Source organism: Meriones unguiculatus, chromosome 8 (assembly GCF_030254825.1).
Source record: "Meriones unguiculatus strain TT.TT164.6M chromosome 8, Bangor_MerUng_6.1, whole genome shotgun sequence".
NCBI lineage: Eukaryota > Metazoa > Chordata > Mammalia > Rodentia > Muridae > Meriones > Meriones unguiculatus.
Genome location: NC_083356.1, coordinates 109,860,829 through 109,881,007, shown reverse-complemented (window position 1 = coordinate 109,881,007; position 20,179 = coordinate 109,860,829). Strand labels below are relative to the sequence as shown.

General features: G+C 44.1%; 1 protein-coding gene across 1 annotated transcript in view; it reads left to right on the top strand.

Annotated features, from left to right (window-relative positions):
* Fam171b (family with sequence similarity 171 member B) overlaps positions 1-7,581 on the top strand; it is a 56,612-nt gene extending 49,031 nt beyond the window's left edge. Inside the window, exons 7-8 of the mRNA XM_060390383.1 lie at positions 2,446-2,569; positions 3,440-7,581. Of these exons, the coding sequence (XP_060246366.1) occupies positions 2,446-2,569; positions 3,440-4,733 (1,418 nt within the window). The 3' untranslated portion in view covers positions 4,734-7,581. The remainder of the gene's footprint in view (positions 1-2,445; positions 2,570-3,439) is intronic.
* The last annotated feature ends 12,598 nt before the right edge of the window (positions 7,582-20,179 follow it).

Genomic DNA, 20,179 nt, shown 5'->3' with positions numbered 1-20,179 from the left:
CGAGTCCACTGATAGAGGAGGTCCTCCTCCCCTTTCATCTGACCCTAGCCTATCAGGTCTCATCAGGACTGGCTGCATTGTCTTCCTCTGTGGCCTGGCAAGGCTGTTCCCCAATCCAGCGGAGGTGGTCAAAGAACCAACCACTAAGTTCCCTTACTAGGGAACCCACTTGGACATGCACTGCCATGGGCTACATCTGTGCAGGGGTTCTAGGTTATCACGATGCACGGTCCTTGGTTGGAGTATCAATCTCAGAAAAGATCCCTGTGCCCAGATTTTGTGGTTCTGTTGCTCCCCTTGTGGAGCTCCTGTCAACATATTTTCTTATTTCAGGACTCAGGTTGAAGGCACAGCGATTTTCTGGGACACACTGTTGACATGTGAGGGTGCTTTAGCAAGATAAATTAGCCACATCACATGCCACAAAACTTTTTCTCTTGGAGTAGTTTAAGCCAAAAGTGACCCCCAATTGGATTCTCTACTTCTTTCCTTGTGTGTGCTGTCTGGTTTTTAACAACGTGCTTTGTTCTATATCTATTTGGTAGCACAGAAAATATGGTATGGGAAATGAATAGGGAATTTCTTGTCTTAATTTTTTTACAAGCATTTACAAAGGAAGAATTTACTGACCCCCAAGTAACACTCAACAGATGCTGTCAACCTATATCCACATGTCATTTCCAACATTTATGGTGAATGTTTTCTTTAAGGTTGCTTTCAACATATTGACTACTTTCAGAAAATGAAAAGCACAATGCATATATAATATTCTGGGTCAGGGACATGGAAGAGTCACAAAGGAGAGGGGTCGGGGGAATGATCTGAGATTAAAGCTCTGTATTCAGTTTATTTTGTAAATAAATTACATGGGAATTCCAAGACATAGTGAGATTGGTTATTGTTTTCTTAAAGATAAGTTAAAGTATGTTTATCCTACATTACATGGCTAATATCCACTTATAATAAGTGAGTATATGCCATATGTATCTTTCTGTTTCTGGGTTACCTCACTCAGGATGATCTTTTCTAATTCCATCCATTTGCCTGCAAATTTCATGATTTCCTTCTTTTTAATTGCTGAATGATATTCCATTGTGTAAATGTACCACAATTTCTGTATCCATTCCTCAGTTGAGGGACATCTGGGTTGTTTCTAGATTCTGGCTATTATGAATAAAGCTGCTACGAACATGGTTGAGCAAATGTCCTGGTATGGTTGAGCATATTTCAGATATTTGCCTAGGAGTGGTATAACTGGATCTTGAGGTAGCACTATTCCTAATTTTCTGAGAAAGGGCCAGATTGATTTCCAAAGTGTTTGTACAAGTGTACATTCTCATCAGCAATGGAGGAGGGTTCCCCATTCTCCACATCCTCTCCAGCATGTGTTGTCACTTGAGTTTTTCTATCTTACACCCATTCTGATGGGTGTAAGGTAGAATCTCAGGGTTGTTCTGATTTGCATTTTCCAAATGGCTAAGGATGTTGAGCATTTCTTTAAGTGTTTCTCTGCCATTCTATATTCTTCTATTGAGAATTCTCTGTTTATCTCATTTTTAATTGTATCACTTGGTTTGTTGGTATTTTACTTCTTGAGTTCTTTATATATTCTGGATATTATCCCTCCATCAGACATAGAGGAGAAAGAAGCTACACAAGGAGACCAACAGAGCCAAAAAATCTGGGCCCAGGAGGGCCTGCTGAGGCTGATGCTCCAACCATGACCATGCATGTATAGGATTTAGATCCCCCTGCTCAGATGTAGCCCGTAGGCAGCTCAGTCTTAATGTGTGTTACTTAGTAGGAGGAGCAGGGACTGTCCCTGACAAGAACTCAGTGGCCGCCTCTTTGATCACCTCCCATGGGGTCTTTCCAGGCCACAGAGGAGGACAATGAAGCCAGTCCTGATGAGACCTAATAGACTAGAGTCAAATGGAAGAGGAGGAGGACCTCCCCTATCAGTGGATGAGGGGAGGGGCATAGGGGGAGAAGAGGGAGGGAGGGTAGGAGTAGGAGGAGACGAGGGAGGGGGCCACAGCCAGATACAAAGTGAATAAATTATAACAAATAATAAATAAGTTAAAGTAAAACAGGTTGAATACACAATAGGGAAATAAACTAAATATATAATTTTAAATGATCTGAATGAATGGTATCTAACTAAGATGCAATATTAGGCAAAAGGTTCAGTTTCTGAAGGCAAGTGGTATTTCGGAAAAAGTTATTTCCGCGGTCATGCAAAATTCATTGGTGAAAGCAAATCAATTGATTAATACCACAGGACATAGAATTTGAATAATACCAAAGGACACGCGTGCTTCCCCCACAGACGTCCACCATGAGCAGGAAGCAAACACACATACTCTTTGTCTCGTCTAGGAAAAAAACAAAACTAAAAGTCTCACCCAAAATGATACGGTTTTTTCTGTGTTTACATTGAATCAGGCTCAGGCATCCATGAAGATTCCAGAGACATAACTGCCTACCACACAGTGTTCCTTACAGCCATCTTAGGGGGAACCATAGTCATCACCATTGGATTTTTTGCTGTGCTGCTTTGTTACTGCAGGTAAGAACAGCACTCCTCTTTGCGGGTAGACACAGAGCTGCCAAGTTACAGTGTAGCGTGTGCATTGAAATTTTCATCTATAGAAAAATTGTTTCTGGTCTAGAGAGCTGGCTTCGTGGTTAAAAAGATGTGCTCTTACTGGATCTGCATGCATGGGGACTCCAGGGCTCTGCACCAGGTCCTCTGTGTGTCTGTGATGGCTGTTAGCTTGGTGTTTTTGTGGGACTCCTAACAGGGGGAGCAGGGGTGTCTCTGACTCTTTCACCTGCTCTTGGGGCTCTTTTCCATCTATTGGGTTGCCTTGTCCAGTCTCGATATGAGGGCTTTTGCCTTGTCTTATTGTATGTTGTTTTGTTATGTTTTGTTGTCTCTTGGAGGCCTGCTCTTCTTCTGAAGGGAAAGGGAAGGAGAGTGGATATGGGGGAGAGGAGAAGAAGCAGAGTGGGAAGAGTGGAGGGAGCAGAAACTGGGGTTAGGATGTATCGTATGAGAGAAGAATCTACTTTTAATAAAAAAATAAAAACGAATAAACAAAACAAACAAACAACCAAAAAACACTTGCTCTTCTAAAGTTCCTGAGTTCTATGCCCAGCACTCACATCTGCCTATAACTGCAGCTCTAGGGGCTGAGACGTGCACACACATACATACATGCGTACATACAGACATACACATACACACATAAATAAAATTAAAAAATACAAAGAAATTACTTAGTCTTTACTCCATGTCAGTGATAAAGCCACTGTATTCTGATGGCATCACTAGCTACGTTATCTGTATATTTTAGTATAGTTTTCTCTGATGAATCTTGTAGATGGTAACTTTTAAGTATCTTTTGCTTTTTTTTTTTTTTTTTTTCTGCTCCAGGGGGAAGTGTGGAACACCACAGAAAAGAGAAAGAAATATCACTAAGCTCGAGATCCTCAAGAGAGACCAGACGACATCCACGACACACATAAATCATATCAGTTCAGTCAAAGTTGCCTTAAAGGCTGAGGGCAAGCCGCAGCTCTTTAACGCCAAGACCTCCTCCTACAGCCCCCAGAAAAAGGAAGCCGCGAAGATGGAGGCAGAAGAGAGAATTTCTATGGTGAAAACTCGAGACAATTTTAAAATCTACAACGAAGACGTTTCCTTTCTGTCCGTCAACCACAGTAGCTACTCGAGAAACCCAGCGCGGTCTTTGGAGCCAAGCGCGGGGAGCAAACAACCTGAGCACGAAAACTGCGCGCTGTCCCCGCCGCTGGGGGCCGAGGAGAAGCGGTACCTGGCGGGGGCCGAGGAGGCGTTCGGGCGCTCCCGCCTCCCCGAGCAGCTCCTGCACCTCTACAGCCAGCCCATCGCCATCCTCCAGACCGCGGACCTTTTCGCCGCACCGGAGCAGCTGCACGGCGCCAAGTCCGCCACGCTGCCCAGGAAGGGGCAGCTCGTGTACGGCCCGCTGGCGGAGCCGGGCAGCAGGGAGAGCTTCACGCAGACGCTGCCCAAAATGCCCGCGCACTGTCACGCGCAGGCCGCGGGCGCCGGCGAGGAGGACGCTGCGCTCCCGGGCCAGCAGAGCCTGCCGCCCCAGGCCGCAGACTGGGGCCGCTACTCCAGCAGCCTGCTGGAGTCGGTGTCCGTCCCCGGCACGCTCAACGAGGCCGTGGTGATGACTCCCTTCTCGTCCGAGCTCCAGGGCATTTCGGAGCAGACCCTCCTGGAGCTGTCCAAGGGCAAGCCCTCGCCGCACCCCAGGGCGTGGTTCGTGTCTCTGGACGGAAAGCCCGTGGCGCAGGTGAGGCACTCCTTCATCGACCTGAAGAAGGGCAGGAGGACGCAGAGCAACGACACGAGTCTGGACTCCGGGGTGGACATGAACGAGCACCACTCAAGCCGGAAGCTGGAGAGGGAGAAGACGTTCATCAAGAGCGCGCCGCAGCCCAAGATCCTCTACCTGGAAGACCTGGACCTGAGCAGCAGCGAGAGCGGGACCACCGTGTGCTCGCCCGAGGACCCCGCGCTCAGGCACATCTTGGACGGAGGCAGCGCCGTGGAAGACGCCGAAGCCAACACGTCTCCCACCAGAAAAAGAGGCCGGCCGCCACCGCTCGCCCAAAGAGACAGCAAGACTAACATCTGGAAGAAACGGGAGGAGCGCCCGCTGATCCCCATGAGCTAATCGCCAGCGCAGTGTGGTCTCGGGCTGCGCGTCCCTCTGGCGGACTGCAGTCCGGGCTTCTTCCAACGCTAAGACTGAGCCATCTCGTGGGCCTTAGCCGCTTCTCAAGCAACGTAGATGGTAAAACAATAGTCAGAAGTCAGACATGCTTCCTCTGGCCTGTTCTTTTCGTTGTTTTTGTTTGTTTGTTTTGTTTTGGGTGGGTTCTTTTAGTTTTTTGAGTGATGAGGACATTCAAGTCTTTGAAATGTAACATAATGTAAAGATGCTCGCTGAAAACGTTGCTCCGCTCGCCGGTTGGTACTGATTCTGAGAATACCGTTGTGACATGTGAGGTAAAGTTGCCTTCCGAGATGGTGCCTGGGTCTCCTGGAGCCTTAGAAAGGCAGGTGTCTTCTGCAGTCCTCCTCCTCAGGCGTGTGACCGTGGTGTCCCCCGCTGCCTCTGCTGAAACACTGCTTGGGTAGCGCGAGGGTGGACAGTGAAGGCCAAACAGCGCTTTTTTAAGGGTAATGGCTTGTGCACCGCCATTCCCAAAGAGAATACTGTAGCGTGGGCGGGAAGCCCCGGGTGACTAGAGCAGGAGACCCGGATTCTGATGACTGGGGATGTGGGTGCGCAGAGTAAATACGGTATTGACCTGTTTTGCAGAGATTCAAGAAATGGAAACTCTGGTCTTGTCTGTTTATTTTCGAATGAAGTGACCTTAGTTGGCCACTGAGAGGAGGCCCTGAGTTTAAGGTTCACTGACCCGTATAGCCTAAAACTGGCTTTTAATACATTTTTCCGAAATTCAAATTTGGTCGTTTAGAGACTTTCAAATTTGATGTAAAAATACAAAAATTTCTTGTGAATGCCAAACAATGAAAAGACTGTGGAGAAAAAGGAAATGAGTATTTGGATAGGAAAGGAAAGGCCAATTTCCTGATATTAAAAAAAAAAAATCTCCAGGGTAAGAGTTACGTTTCTAAATCTTGACACTTGTAAAAGATGTTTGAGGGGAGGTTTTCCTCGTCCCCTGTGTTGCTGCAGCCTCACGGTCAGTTTCAGGCGTTTATTGCTGTCCTTCCCTCAGTCTGAACCCAGGAGCTGTTTTCAATTGTATGTCCTCAATTCTCCTGAAAATAAAAGCTCTTTAATACAACTGACCATCCTGTTCTACTTAAAATTTTTCACAAGGACACATTTGTGCAGCAGCTTCCCCATTTTCCGTTGGTGGGAAGAGATGGTTCTTCTCAGTCCCAAATGTAAGAGCTGCAGAGATTCAAGCCACCTGAACAAGTTTGAGGAAAGGAAAATAGACACCCCAGCTTTGTAAAGTTGTAGATAGTTACATGACAGAAGTCGGCAGCTTTCCTCCCTGTGATCACTTCTAAAATATCTTACCTGTTGTAACTCTCCTGGCTGTCTGAGTTTAACCCAAAGAACGCAAAGACCCTTGCCTATGTTTCTTGTATATTACCTCTCTTCATATGTGTTTGGGTAGCACACGGGCTTACTTTGGGGGGTAGAGTGGTAAGGCTTACGTTTAGAGGAGGTTTTGTATCGGTCTCACACAGAAACGGATCAGGAGCAGCATGAACAAAACGGACTTGGAGAAGTTTAAGGAGTTAGTGCTCTGTGGAAGTGCCTTTGACTCGGACTTGCGTTAGGAGGACTGTGAACACCTTTCTTCAGTGTACATTTTCTTAGCCAAATTAAACAGATGTGCAGTTATTAAACATATAGGCCTAGTGCTTCACGTTGGAACAATGAATTTTGCATGTAACATTCTCTCTTGCGTGCTGTTTTTTGGATCCACAATATATTGTTAAGTTGCTTGTCTTGGGGTGAGGTTGGGAACGCCAATGTAAAATGCTGCACCTCCTCAGCACCTTACGTGGATATCCTCAGCTTTAAAAACAGCTCACGTCTCCACTGGGCAAACAGGGATGTGGCACCTGGAATGCCAGCGACTTCACTCGTTCTCGTCTACGGGAGACGAGATGATGTATCCAAAGGGCTGTGTAGAACTTTAGTTTCACAGAATACTCAGCAACACCGCAAGGCTGCTTTGATGGAGAATGATAGACAGTTTATCTTTTCTAATCGGAAGACTGAGACTTATTGCGAGCAGGCCAGTTTCCTGGTAAGGAGCTGAAGCCATCTACTTTTTCTTAGCCCCAGTGACACACCAACACTACTCACTGCTTTCTTAAATTTTTCAATCGAAAGCCAGTGCATACTTTTGCATACGAAAACTAGAGAATTTTGATTATAATTGTTGACATTTATGGCTCTTTTGTACATAGTCCAGATATAACTTGAAGGCAAAGCTATCAATTAGCCGATGGATTCATTTACAAAAAGCACAGCTTTGTGCAGTTTTGGATACACATGACCTTGAAACTTTATCAAACCCATTTTTATGACTTCCCACAGTTGAGTAGGGGTCGTTTGTAGTGTGCCACAGTGTGCCACGAAGATCGCTAACGCTGAAGAGTAACAGCTCGGCTTTGCTTTGGCAACTACTGTCAGGCCAGTTTCTGTGTATTTGGATCCTCTGCTGTCGAGATAGTATAGGGTTTTAGAGATTTGGGGGTCAAATATTGTCCTCCCAAACTTCCAGAAAGGTGATGCTCTAAGCTCCACGTTCATTTCTTCGGCTGGAGTTACCCGCTGGAGAGCTAGAGTTGGTATCTCACCCTCTTGTTCCCAGGTGTTTCTATTATTTTCCTTTGTATTCTTTCATCAGAGAAATCTCATGTTTTGGTGTATTTACTGCTATTATTGTATTTCTTGAACAGTCTGAAGATTTGTAAAATGTTACAAACAGTTCTTTAAGGATAATAAAATCAATCTAAATGCATATTTGTTGTAGTGTTTAACTTTAAGTAAAAGGAAAGGCTTCCTCCCTTGTCTAGTAAATACTTAATCTTCGTTACTTTTTAATCATTATGTCCCGCAACATCAGCCCTGTGTATATGACGAACTTGGTAACTCCTTCCTGTCACGTCTCCAGAATTCCCGGTTTTACTGGTCGAGACGAGCATAGACAGCTAGTTTTCCATCGCATACGATTCATTGCCCTCACAGGCTTTTTTTTTATTATTATTATTTTCAATTTATTTATTGAATCACTTTACAGACAGAACCCCAGCCCCCTCTCTCCTCTCCTCTAGCTCTCATGTATCACCCCTCTCCTTCTCAGAGAAGGAGAAGCCCCCAAGGGGTACTAACCTACCGTGGCACCTCCATCACAGCAGGGCTGAGCGCATCTTCATCCACTGAGGCCAGACAAGGCAGCCCAGCTAGAAGAATGGGATCTAAAGGCAGGCAACAGAGTCAGAGACAGCCCCCCTCCCATTGTTAGGGGACCCACATGATGACCAGGCTGCACATCTGCTACATATGTGTAGAGGGTCTAGGTCCAGCCCATGCTTGCTCTTTGGTTGGTGGATCAGTCTCTGTGAGCCCCCATGGGCCCAGATTGGTTTACTCTGTAGGTTTTCTTGTGGCGTCCCTGACCCCTCTGGCTCCCTCTCTCCTTCCTCCCACTCTTCCACAGAACTCCCCGAGCTCTGCCTATTGTTTGGCTGTGGGTCTCGGTATCTGTTTCCATCAGCTGCTGGATGAAGCCTCTCAGAAGACAACTATGCCCAGCTGCTGTCTGCAAGCACAGCAGAGGATCATCCACAGTGCCAGCGGTTGGCTCTTTCCCATGTCTCAAGGTGGGTCAGTCATTGGTTTGCCATTCCCTCAGTCTCTGCTCCGTCTTCACCGCTACACTTCCTGTAGATAAGACACATTTTGGGTTGAAGGTTTTACGGGTCAGTTTCTGTCACTCTCTCTCTACTGGAAGTCCCTCCTGGCTAGAGGAGGTGGTGGGTTCAGGCTCCATGACCCCCTGTTAGGTCTCTCAGCCAGGGCCACTGCCACAGACTTACAGGGCCCTACCATGTCCCAGGGATTCTCTCCAGATTTCCTCTCTCCAGGCCCTCCGCCCTCTGTGGGGAGTGTGGAGATAAGCTATTCGGAGGCCCGTAGGGAAGGGCGAGTGAAGCATCAGTGGCTCCTGCAGCCCCTCGAAAGGTCCTGATCCACTGCACACAGTGTGGACCCACTAGGCCCCAGCACACCAGAGAAGTCTCAAAATGGATCCGAGGCCAGGGCAGAGACTGCTTCCCTCTTCTTTACCGAAATCTTCTAGGATGACTTTTGCCTCCCCACCCCCATCTTCCACATTTCCTTATATTCGCACCAACCTGACTGATTGTTACTGGTGCTTGAGGTTGGCATGGATGGTCTGATTGGCCTTTCAGTCATTTAAAGGCTGTTACACTGGACAATAAAGTTAGGTCTGCGCCTTTCGGTCTGGTCTCCAGAGTCTGATTCCCAGGATTCTGCATGGGCGCCATCGATACCCACCTCCCCCTGTTCCTGATCCCCACCCTCATTATCCTCCCCACCTCTCTCCCACACAGCTTCCTCCCGATCTACTTCAGATGACTATTTTATTTTCTCTTCTTTGTGAGATTCAAGCATCCTCTCTGGGCCCTTCTTGGAGTGAAAAAAAAAAAAATGAAGCCCCCATAGCTCTTTTTAAAATACCCTTTGGGCTTTTGACCTAACACTAAGTAATAGCTCTAATGCTCTTCTTCACTCTCAGACTTCCAAGGTCCTCTGCTGTGGATGTTTTGGTTTATGATACATAAACACGGTTTTGTTCTGATCCCAGGTGTGGGATATAGGACTGATTCAGATGGTCCACAGCCACAAACTTTGCCTCGTGCAGGCCGAGAGGCACTCTTTGCCAGCTGCAGATAGTTTAAGTCTGAAGACTCTGGAGAGTGAATAAATACCAGAGCCTACAGCACGCTGGGGGGACTCCGAGAAAGGAGGCTGCTGCTGCTGCTGCCGGCTGCTGCTGCTGCTGCTGCTGCTGCTGCTGCCGGCTGCCTGCTGCTGCTGCTGCCGCCTGCTGCTGCTGCTGCTGCTGCTGCTGCTGCTGCTGCTGCTGCTGCTGCTGCCGGCTGCTGGCTGCTGCTGCCCCCCTTCCCCTCTGTGCTCCTGGTTGCTGTCGATACAGTTGGAGGAGGCGTTGGAGATACCCCGCAGTGGAGACTGGACTTGCCCCGGGAACCCCATGACCCTAAGCAGCAGGTATCAGCCAAAGGGAACTGCGACCGCTCTCCCCACTAACTTTTCTCTCTGATCCGGCGTTGGAAGGGATTGGGGTGGAGAAGGGAGAAAGAGGCCTAAGAAACAGAAATGAAATAGTTTAGAAAATCGCGCGAGCCGTCCTCACTTAGCTAGTTGAACGATGTTTCTGTTCAGGCAGGCTGTGTTTGGGGCTTTAGAGTTGTTTTGAGGATTATGTTTTTGGCTGCCGTGTTTTTAGACTTCTGTAGTACGGTCTATTCATTATGCCGGGCATTCTTTGGGATAGTTCTGCTGTGTGTCGGACCGGACATTCTTTGGGATAGTTCTGCTGTGTCAGACCCTGAAGTCACGTGGTGCGCAGTACCGCAGACACTGAGTCTCCTGGCATTGTGCTGGAGCCTTCTACCTGGAGCCCGAGCGCCGGCAGGGCTGCAGCTACCTCTGTGCCAGGGCCTGGGTACGAACGCAGGGAAGACTTGGATTCTGAGAAATGATGTGGCCGTCATGACCAGAAGCTGTCAAAGCAGTGACTCCTGAGCTGGCCAAGACGCTGATCCCAGAAAAAAAAGATTACATAGTAATGATGGGAAATGCAAAGAGCTGCAGAAAAAGCTGGGTGGAGACAAGGGATTTTTTTCATGTTATGGGAAGTGATTCTTTTCATGTACTTAATAGTTGGAACACATAAGGAGGGGCCCGCCCCTTTGACAGCATGTTGGAAAATAGGAAACGAGGCCTTGGTGGTGTTTGGCTCCATAATGAAAACTTTTTCTCTGCATCGAATGACAGACTCCTTTATCAGGATTCACAGCACGATGGATTCCTCCCCAGACTAGGCCCTCACACCAAGGCAAGGGCAGAGGAGACTGCCTTACTGTGTGAGGTTTGGATTTGCCTTGCTGTCAAAATGAGGATTATTTCTTTGATGTTTTTTATCTTTATTGGATTCAGATTCTGAAATACATCGTTATAGTTTAATGCCAGAAAAGTAGTCAAGAACTCAACAACAGTTTGCTAAATGTGAAATATTTTGGGGAAAAAAATCACATACCATTAATTTAAACTCATTAACAGCTAATTTCTGGGAGGATGGAATAAGTTTTCTTTCTGAGACGGCTACGCTTAACGATCACAGTTTTTACTGTGACATTTGTCAGAGTACTGTAGGAACAAATTTCTCCTCTTCACTAGCTGAAACAAGTGAACACCTTGGCATTTCTGTTCACGTGATGAGGTGGACAGAGCCTTTCTTAGCTGGACCCTGCATTTTCTGGTCTTTGAAGCTACACCAGTTGTACTGCTAAATAACATCACATGATTTTGTAGGGATAGCCTAATTTTTTTTTTTTCATGAGTTGGCTCTTCTCTTATTCAGGTTGACAGTGGGTTTCATAATTCATATGTCACTGTGTTCACATGTGTGCTAATCCTTGCAGATCTTATTAAAACACTAGACTAATTGCAGATGGTCAGATTCAAAACAAGCCAGATAATTGCGGCCCCAGGAGCCTCTAAGCTTGTTAAGCTTCAACAATGACTTCATTAAAAATAAATAAATAAATAAACTTTCAAAACTACAGCACGAAAAAGCACAGTTGTGGCTAAGGCCAAATAGTGTCTCAGAACACTTCCTATTTTATATTTCCATCTTCCAGCCCAAGCGATGTATCTTTGTCTTATACAAAATCTGCTTGTTAAAAAGTTATACTCAAGTTTGTCTCCACCAATCAGCATTTTGTAGTACGTGGTATTTTGAAACCTTAATTTCCAGCTTGGATAATCTCTGAAATGTTTGTATCCATTAAGCAGAGAAAAATTAATTATTAATGTACACTTTCATAGATTTTCTTGTTGCCCGTTTTTGCCATTTAGTGTTTATTTTTAATTTAAAAATGTCATTTCATGAATAATTTATTAACCAATGTTTTATTTTTTAAAGATTTCATATATTTATGCAATGTATTTTGAACTACTTTGTCAATACCGTTGATCTGAACACTGACTGTTAAAGTCGATGGTGAGTGCCTGAGGTCTGTGACTCAGGGCTTTATTTCCTAGGGAGCACTGACGTTTATAATAACAAAGGGTCAGCAGGGGAGACAGTTGCTTGCCTGGTCAGATAGTTTGCTTTCCTTTTTTGCTGATAAAAATGGCAAATTAATTTTTAAAAGAGTCTAAAAATGAATTTTGTACTAGTGATTATTAACACATATACTTATTTTCTGAAACCCTCTTACTCAGAGTATTACTGTTTGTGATTTTTTTTTTACCATCAAAGAACAAGTTGTAAATTATTTACAATAGAACTGTACTTAGTCCTCTTCTATTGAGACTTACCTATCTTGTCCTGCTTTTTTTAAGAAGGTAAATTTTAATGCCATTAAAATTAAATTTAGTAAAACAATTCCAGTATAAATCAGATAATTTCTAAAACCCTATCTGTCCAAGACATACTCAGTTCACTTGTAAAGAGACGAAAGGCTGCATGTTCTTTGTATGTCCTGCTGTTTAAGATGGCCTAGGTTGTTACAGTGTACCGATAGCTAATACCTTATGTTTGTCTGCTCAGGTCATAGGATCCCTGTGGACACCAACTGTGCTTTAACATGCTTAGTTTCCACTAATACCTTTGTAACATACGTAATGTTGATTAATGCATACATGATAATGCATTTTGTCACTGGAAACATCTAAAGTGTTTCAAGAAGTAGGGAGAATGATGTCAGCAAGATGGTAGAATGTCTGTAGTCTGGAGAGGTGGCCTGGGGGGCCACAGTGCTCTCCGTACACCACGAGAATCTGAGTGCAGTCATAGGCCCAGGTAAAGAATTTCCTACTGATATTTAACTAAGTTGACAATGCAGCAAACTTCCTTCTAAATATCCATGCTTACACTGATAGGCAAAAGTTGCTTTCAACCCTTAGTCAGAGACGCTTCTCTGCATTGTAGAGAGTGGTGGATTGCCAAGGTGCAGGGGAAAGGGGTGCTTTGGGAGGACGGAATTAGTTTCAGATGTTAGGCTGGCAAACTACATCTGGCCCCCTCCAGGGGCAGACGTGGCTCTACCCACCTTGTAGATGCTCCTGAAGTGTTTGACTATTTTTTTTTTTTTTTTGAGATAGGATTTCTCTGTGTAGTTTTGGCTGTCCTGGACTCGCTTTTTAGACTAGGCTGGCATGGAACTCGCAGCAATCCACCTGCCTCTGCCTCCCTGAGTGCCTAAATAAAAAGTGTGCAGCACCACTCTGATTTTAATCTCCTCTTTAAAACCTAAAAGCAAGTGAGCCAGGAAGAGCCATGGCCAGCATGTCTCAGATAACAGGCCTGCCATACTTGGTTCTAGTTGTGGACCCTGAAATGTTCTGATATGTGGCTACAGCACATCTTTGCTATCAATGGAACCACTGTTGCCCTCTTTTAGAAACCCAGAGGCTAGGAACATACTTGTCTAATTCCCAGTTGCAGAACTACAGACCAGATAAGCAAATACGGATGAAAACCATTGTTAGTAGATTTATCTCAAGAGGAAAGATCAAGGGATTCTCTGTATGAAACAACACAAAATGTGAAAACATAAAGCTCTCTGGTTAAAGTTAATTCACAGTGAGATTAAGACAAATAGTATATGAATTATCTGTCTCTTTAGTACAAAAGCTAGAAGTAAAAGCATTTAAAAACATAATTTCAGTGCTAATTTATAAACAAAGGCTATAATGTATAACATCAAGAGGATAAAAGATGTTGGAGGAAGAAATGTAGAGTTTTGCATGTGTCTGAATTTAAATTATTTGCTTAAAATAATTTTATAAGTGTATTTTATCTAAGTATCATGATTAATTAAAGGGAAAATTCTTTCTAGTATACACACAAAAGATCAGAACAAAGGGATCAAAACATACTATTTTAAGTTTTAACAAATCATAAGGGAAGATAGGAAATTGGAAAAACAAAGGAATTACAAAACAAACAGGTTAAAATGTTGATAACAAGTCTTTATAAATCAATCATTAAAAAAAACAAAAAATGAATCAATCTTTACTTTAAATGCAAAATAATAAAATCTTGAATCAAATAATGTACAGTACCTAAAACTAAAAATAACCAATCAAACATTATTCTTTACTATTTCTTCAAGATTAAAAACTATGCTGCATATGAGACAATTGTAGCAAGGCTGCCTGTGAGTATATTAGACAAGATAGCCTTCAGATCAGTAACTATGCAAAAACACCAATGTCTTTGATATGAGTTAATAAAAAATCCAATATTTATAAATAAATATGTCTTAAACATTAGAGTTCATAGGTGTTGACCAATCTGCATGAAAATCTTTACAGCAAGACAAAAATAGTTGACGACTCCAATACTTCATTTTCAATAATAGATTGATAATACAGTCCAATTGCTCTAAAAAATTAAGTTGATAAAGAGTGGACTTAAAGACACTGTAGGCCAAATGAACATATCATTGCTCCCAGAATGCAACAGCAGAATGCACAGCCTCTCTAGCATATGTAGAACATTATGCAGGAGAGGCTCACATACTAAAACAGTGTATGGTTACTAGAATCCTCTCCAATGAGAGCATGATGATGATGAGGTTCCTGACAGCTGCCCCAGACACACATCGGGATGAACTGCTATCCATGTGCTGAACTACCTTTACAGTAGCTAAGGAGCCTGTGTTCTGAGAAACCCAATACCTGCCATTAGCACAACACCTTAGAGGAGGTGCTGAAGACATGAGAGAGGCACTTGGCGTCCTCCCACGATAGAAATGTGTCAAGCCTTCATTCAGTTTTAAAGCAAGATGGAAGGAGATGTATACCGTTAAGGAGAGTAAAGAGGAGGGTCAATCTTGGCCTTGGATTTTTTTTTAAAAGATTTATTTATTTTATTTATATGAGTGTTCTATCTGCATTTACACCTGCCAGAAGAGGGAATCAGTTCACATTATAGATGGTTGTGAGCCACCATGTGGTTGCTGGGAATTGAACTCATGACCTTTGGAAGAGCAGACAGTGCTCTTAACCACTGAGCCATCTCACCAGCCCCCAGCCTTGGATTTTTAATCCAGTACCAGGACTGCTGCAGTGAAATCTGTTCTGGGAAAAGCCACACAAACCCTACTCTTCAGCCAGCACCCAGGATTAAGTTGCTGGAACCCTTAAGTCAAGTGGTATCTGGTTACCTTACCTCACAACCTTGGGTAGCAGAGCAGGGAGCAAGACGCTGGGAAGCAGGGCAAGGAAGTGAGCACTGGGTTTTGTTTTGGTCCCAAGTTTGGGTTGTAGGAATGTCCCCCCTCCCCTCAGAAAACAGCCTTGTGATAAGGCGTGTAATGTCCCTTAGCTGAAGGCTACCCCATTAAAGGGGTGAGCTGGAAAACATCCTTGTGTGGACTCTGAGAAGAGATAAAGAGACGTCCACAGACAGTGAGACAGTGCTTTTGCATCACTATGCTTTGCAATGGTTTGGCTTCTTCGCTAAGCTTCGCAGAGAGAGAAATGCTCCAGAGAACTACTCATGCTGCTTTGGCTGAGTTTGGCTGCTTTCTCAGTCTTGTGCTGTTTGGGTGGAGTACTTCTGCTTCTGCTGAATTGTTCTACTTCTCCTGACACGTGTTGCTGCTGCTGCTTTGCTGTTTGGCTGGACTGCTGGTATCCTGATGACTGAGATTGGTATATCCCCAAAGAACCCATCGACCCTTACCAGCAGGAAGTAGGTAAAAGGGGTTTACAGCCCCTTCCCCTACTAATCTCCTACGTAAGGTCAGGGGGTTAGAAGGAAGGTAAAGGCATTTAAGAACATTAAATAAAATAGATGCTTAAAAAAAATCTAAGCCTACAAGCATGCATTACTGATTTTTAAATTTTGTATTCTTGAGAGCTCTATCAAAAATCCTGTTTATTCCGTACCCACTTAGCTGATACTTCCCATTTGTATAATTTTCTGCTGTATCCCCATTATTTCTAATTTTAAGTGCACACATGTCCCAATCCCCATTTTCGCTCTAAACTTGGTTATTTAGAGGTGACAGAGACTGTTTGCTCTAGGACATTCTGGAAGACATGGTTGCCTAACTGTTCTGCTTGCAGAGGAGAGACTGGAGCATGCAGGAGATTGCACCATCTATGGCAGGAAGAAACCTTTTTACCTTCTCCCTTAGCATTAATCAGGCTAGTTAAATGACTCTAACTGTGATGGAGCCAGGAAGGGAAGAAGCTAGTGAGCTACAAAATATATACATCAGAAAAGAACTAATGTGACCTTTTCTTCTTTTTAAACTTATCAGTAATATCCTGAAAGGTATCTTGGTCTAGTTTTTGCCATCACTGCTTATGGGAGCAATTTTTTTTTTTTTTATCAGTATCAAAGGGAGGTTTTGTTTCTTCAGGCTCTGCCTCAGTTACAGAGCCTGCCTAACCAAGTCCTTCCATCAACGGTGAACCCATACTTGATTGTGGCAGGACTATGCTCAGGGCCGAACAGGAATACTCCTCTAACTGCCAAATTTTGTTTACAGGTAAAAATCGTGAGGAAAGATAAACAAAATGTCAACATTTTAAGTAGATTATGCTAGTCCAGGTTTTCTAGAGTTTAGAGAAATGGAACTTATAGAGTGAATCCATTAAATGGGAATTTATTAAATTGGCATATCCAATGATTTGACTACTCCAACCATGGCTCCCTCACACTGGAAAGACTGAGAACCCGGTAGTTACTTGGCCCATGAGGCTGGGAGCCTCAGCAGTCTCAGTGTGCACTTAAGGCCTGAGGGTTTCGGCAGAGCCTCTGTAGACCACCTCAACTGGGCTTCTAGCAGAATGCTCTGGTAAAAAGCAGCTTAGAGAGGAAAGGGTCTCTCTCGGCTTCCATATCCCCATCACAGTCCTTTACAAAGCAGTGTGGCTTACTGGCTTATGTCTCATGGCTTTATCAATCTGCTTTTAGGACCAAGGACACCCACCTAGGGGTGGTAATGTCAACAGTGAGGTGGACCCACCAACATCAATCACCAAGAAAGCGCAACATCAGCATACTTACAGGACAATCTAGTAGGGTTTATTTTCTCAAGTGATATTCCCTCTTCCCAAATGACTTTAGCTTGCATCAAGTTGAAATAAAACCAATAAGCACGGAATTTAAAGAAGCAAAGGAATTAGCAACAGCAGCAATAGTGTAGACGAACTTGCCATGAAGAGTGAAAGCCTTCCATGGCTTCCATATCCTTTTATTTGGTCCAAAACCACAAGGCGAGTCACATATTTAGAGTGAGCGTTGCCATGTCAATTAAAGCAATGACGACAACCTGTCCTACTCAAGTCCACAGGCCAACACAAATGTAGCCAATTCCTCACTGGGAATTCTCTTCTCCCATGCGTCTGGGTTGTTTCAAGTTGACAACTAGAACCGACCATCGCAGATGGAATCGGGCCCTTTCTATTGTTGCTGAGCACAGAGCTGGTCTACTATAATCCCTTTAAACAATTGTTTTTGGAAGCTGATAATTGGAGAGGCCTGAGAAAGCCATTGAGACACCAGGGGTCTGTGAGCTGGGTCACTTTCGGCATCTTTTGACACTAGGTAGGTGACCAGTTATTGAAAGCAAAGAACTGAGAGAGACTGGTATGCACTAGTTGGTGAGAGTTGTAAGTCCCTTGAAAAGACAGGAACTCTAATGGTAGTGAGAATGGATGGGCACTGTTAAGCTCACAGCTACCCTGGAAAGCAGTAATGACATGGGCACCAAATGTGTAGGCTAGAGGGCTTTCCTGATGACTGCATAAGCACTCCTGTGCATCAGGAGAGAAGCAAGAGCGGAGGGCCCAACCTTAGTGGTGTGGCTGAGCTCCTGCAAAGGTTATGGTGTATGTTTAAGCAGTGCCAGTAGGTTATCCCAGGATCACAGTGTGCTTGGGAAAACGGAGGACCCAGTTATGTCGACAGAGACTCTGTTAATGAGCTCCTTTTAAGTGTTTTGGCCCTGACCCTTTGAACTCCCTGAAAATGCAGAAGCAGACAATCCCCTTGTTTGACTGCAGCTTTTCTCCATAAGACTTCATGTGCTCCCTGGGGATTTGTCTTTACCTTTTATTATGGTCAACAGGTGTATAATTAGAGCTAACTCTTAACTGATGAACCCAGCCAATCATGTGCTAGTCCCCATATGGCCTAATATCTTTAAGAAGATATAATCTTACTATTGTGTGCTATTAGGTCTTGGAAGAGAACATGTGGGTCTGAGTTAAGAGGTTACTTACTCTAGCTTGCTTTCTAATGCTGTGATAGACATCGTTACCAAAAGCAACCAGGGAAGGCCGATGGCCTTATTTGGCTTACGTGTCCTATTGTAAGATTGTAAAGTGGTTTCATCTGCATCGCAACGTGCAGTTGACGCGTCCAGGGTTGGGCATTAGCTGTGTCGAGAGGCGCTTGCTTGAGCGAAGAGCTCAGAGTCCCCTGCTATCCTCCAGTTGTGGAGCACAGACCTTCCCGTGGCTCACTGCAGTGAGCTGACTGTGAGAACACAACACCCGGGGCTCGGCTTCTGAAGGAGTCAGTTGAATGGAAAGTGGATGGCAAGTACTCACTCAGTGTGGCCTCGGGAGTTGTAACCAAAAAAAAAAAAAAAAAAAAAAAGAGGGATGCTGGTATAATGTTCTTAGGGAATGTAAACAATTTACCCCTGTTCTTTCAAACGCTGATTTCTCTCCCCCACTATCTGATTTCAATCAATTGGGTCATTGCATTGTGATACTTATTCTAAGCATCACCTGTCTCAAGTTCGTGTAAACATGCCACCATTTGTTCTCTGTGTTTCCAATAAAACAATGCTGTGCAATGGAGAGAATAGGGAGGGACATCCTGGTCTGGAGGGGAGGAGAAGGAAGCCAGTGGAAGGGTAGGAGATGAGAGAGCAGCAGGAGAGGACTTGGAACCATGAAGAGAGATGAACTGGACCTAAGATATGACTAAAAGCAAGTATAATGTGGGAAATCTGAATGGGAGGAAACTATGCAGGCTTGGAGGTTTAGGATGGAGTAATTATTGCCCAGCGTTGTGCTATAGGTGAATTAAATAAATCCTAGTCTCTGTGTGGTGATTTAGGAATAACTGCTGTTTAACTAAAAGATTAAAAAAGAGAATATTAATAACCAACAACAGAGGGATATCTCTTCTCCCAGTGGGTGGAGTCAGGGCGGGGCCTTCACCAGTGTGCCGTTCACATGTCTTCATTACACGCTAGCCTACTTATTCTTCTGGGAGTTGCCCAGCCTAGTAGGAAACTCGCTGCTGCTGAGACTGTATGATGTTAATGGGAAGGGCCATTCTCCCTTGTTGTAAACAGGAAGATACTCTGCCTGGAATTTGTCTAACAAAATAATGACAAAATTAGTCAAATTCTCCTCTCTGAGTCACCAAAATTCACACCCCAAATTGTGATCAGTGTTGGTGCTTGCTATGGAATTGCTATCAGTCATTATTCTAAGGAACTGCTATAATATCAGGTGTATTTTGTAGTATATCATTGCAGTAACAAAACGCAGTGTCATTGTAAAACCTTCACAAACAAGTTTGATTACCATAAGATTAACATCATTTTGCCTTTCAAGCAAAACTATCTTACAGTATCATTTCTCTTGGCTAGCATGTGGATATCGTTTTGTTCTTTCATAATTGTTACAGTTCTGCTTTCTAAAACATTTTTATCATTTTCTGGGGGATGATTTTGAGAAGGCTGAAATATTTGTTGGAAAATAAATAATATGTGGTCAACTGAAAAATTACGTTGGCATTTCTATATGTTTCAAACAACTAATTTGATAAACAGAATTTATCAATTTATCTTTGTCAATTTTTGCTGACAAAGATATCTGACTATCCATTTTATATTAGAAACAAGCCAAACTTTCATTCAGTTTTCAAATGTGGTTCATGTTCATTCATTGTTGCTACTTTTTTTCTTGCAATTACTTTTTCTTTTTGATTAGTCTTAGGTTAATGTCTCCTACAGCCCTTCCTTCCCCTCCTTCGTAGGCTTCCCCATCACCGAGGGGAGGGACCTGAAGGAAACTTCCAAATTAGCTTCCCTCTTCACACAATGTCTGGCTGTGGTGGGCGGACGCCTCCCTGATGGTGACTGGACAAGGCACCTGTCCATAAGGAGAGCAGAATGTCAGTAGGAATCATTTCAGGTCACTGGTTTTCTCCCAGTTGTGTTTGCTCCTCTCGGGGTCTCCCTGGGCATGGCTTCCCTTGTGATGTGATTGGCTGGCCACTCCCACAAGTTCTGCCGCTG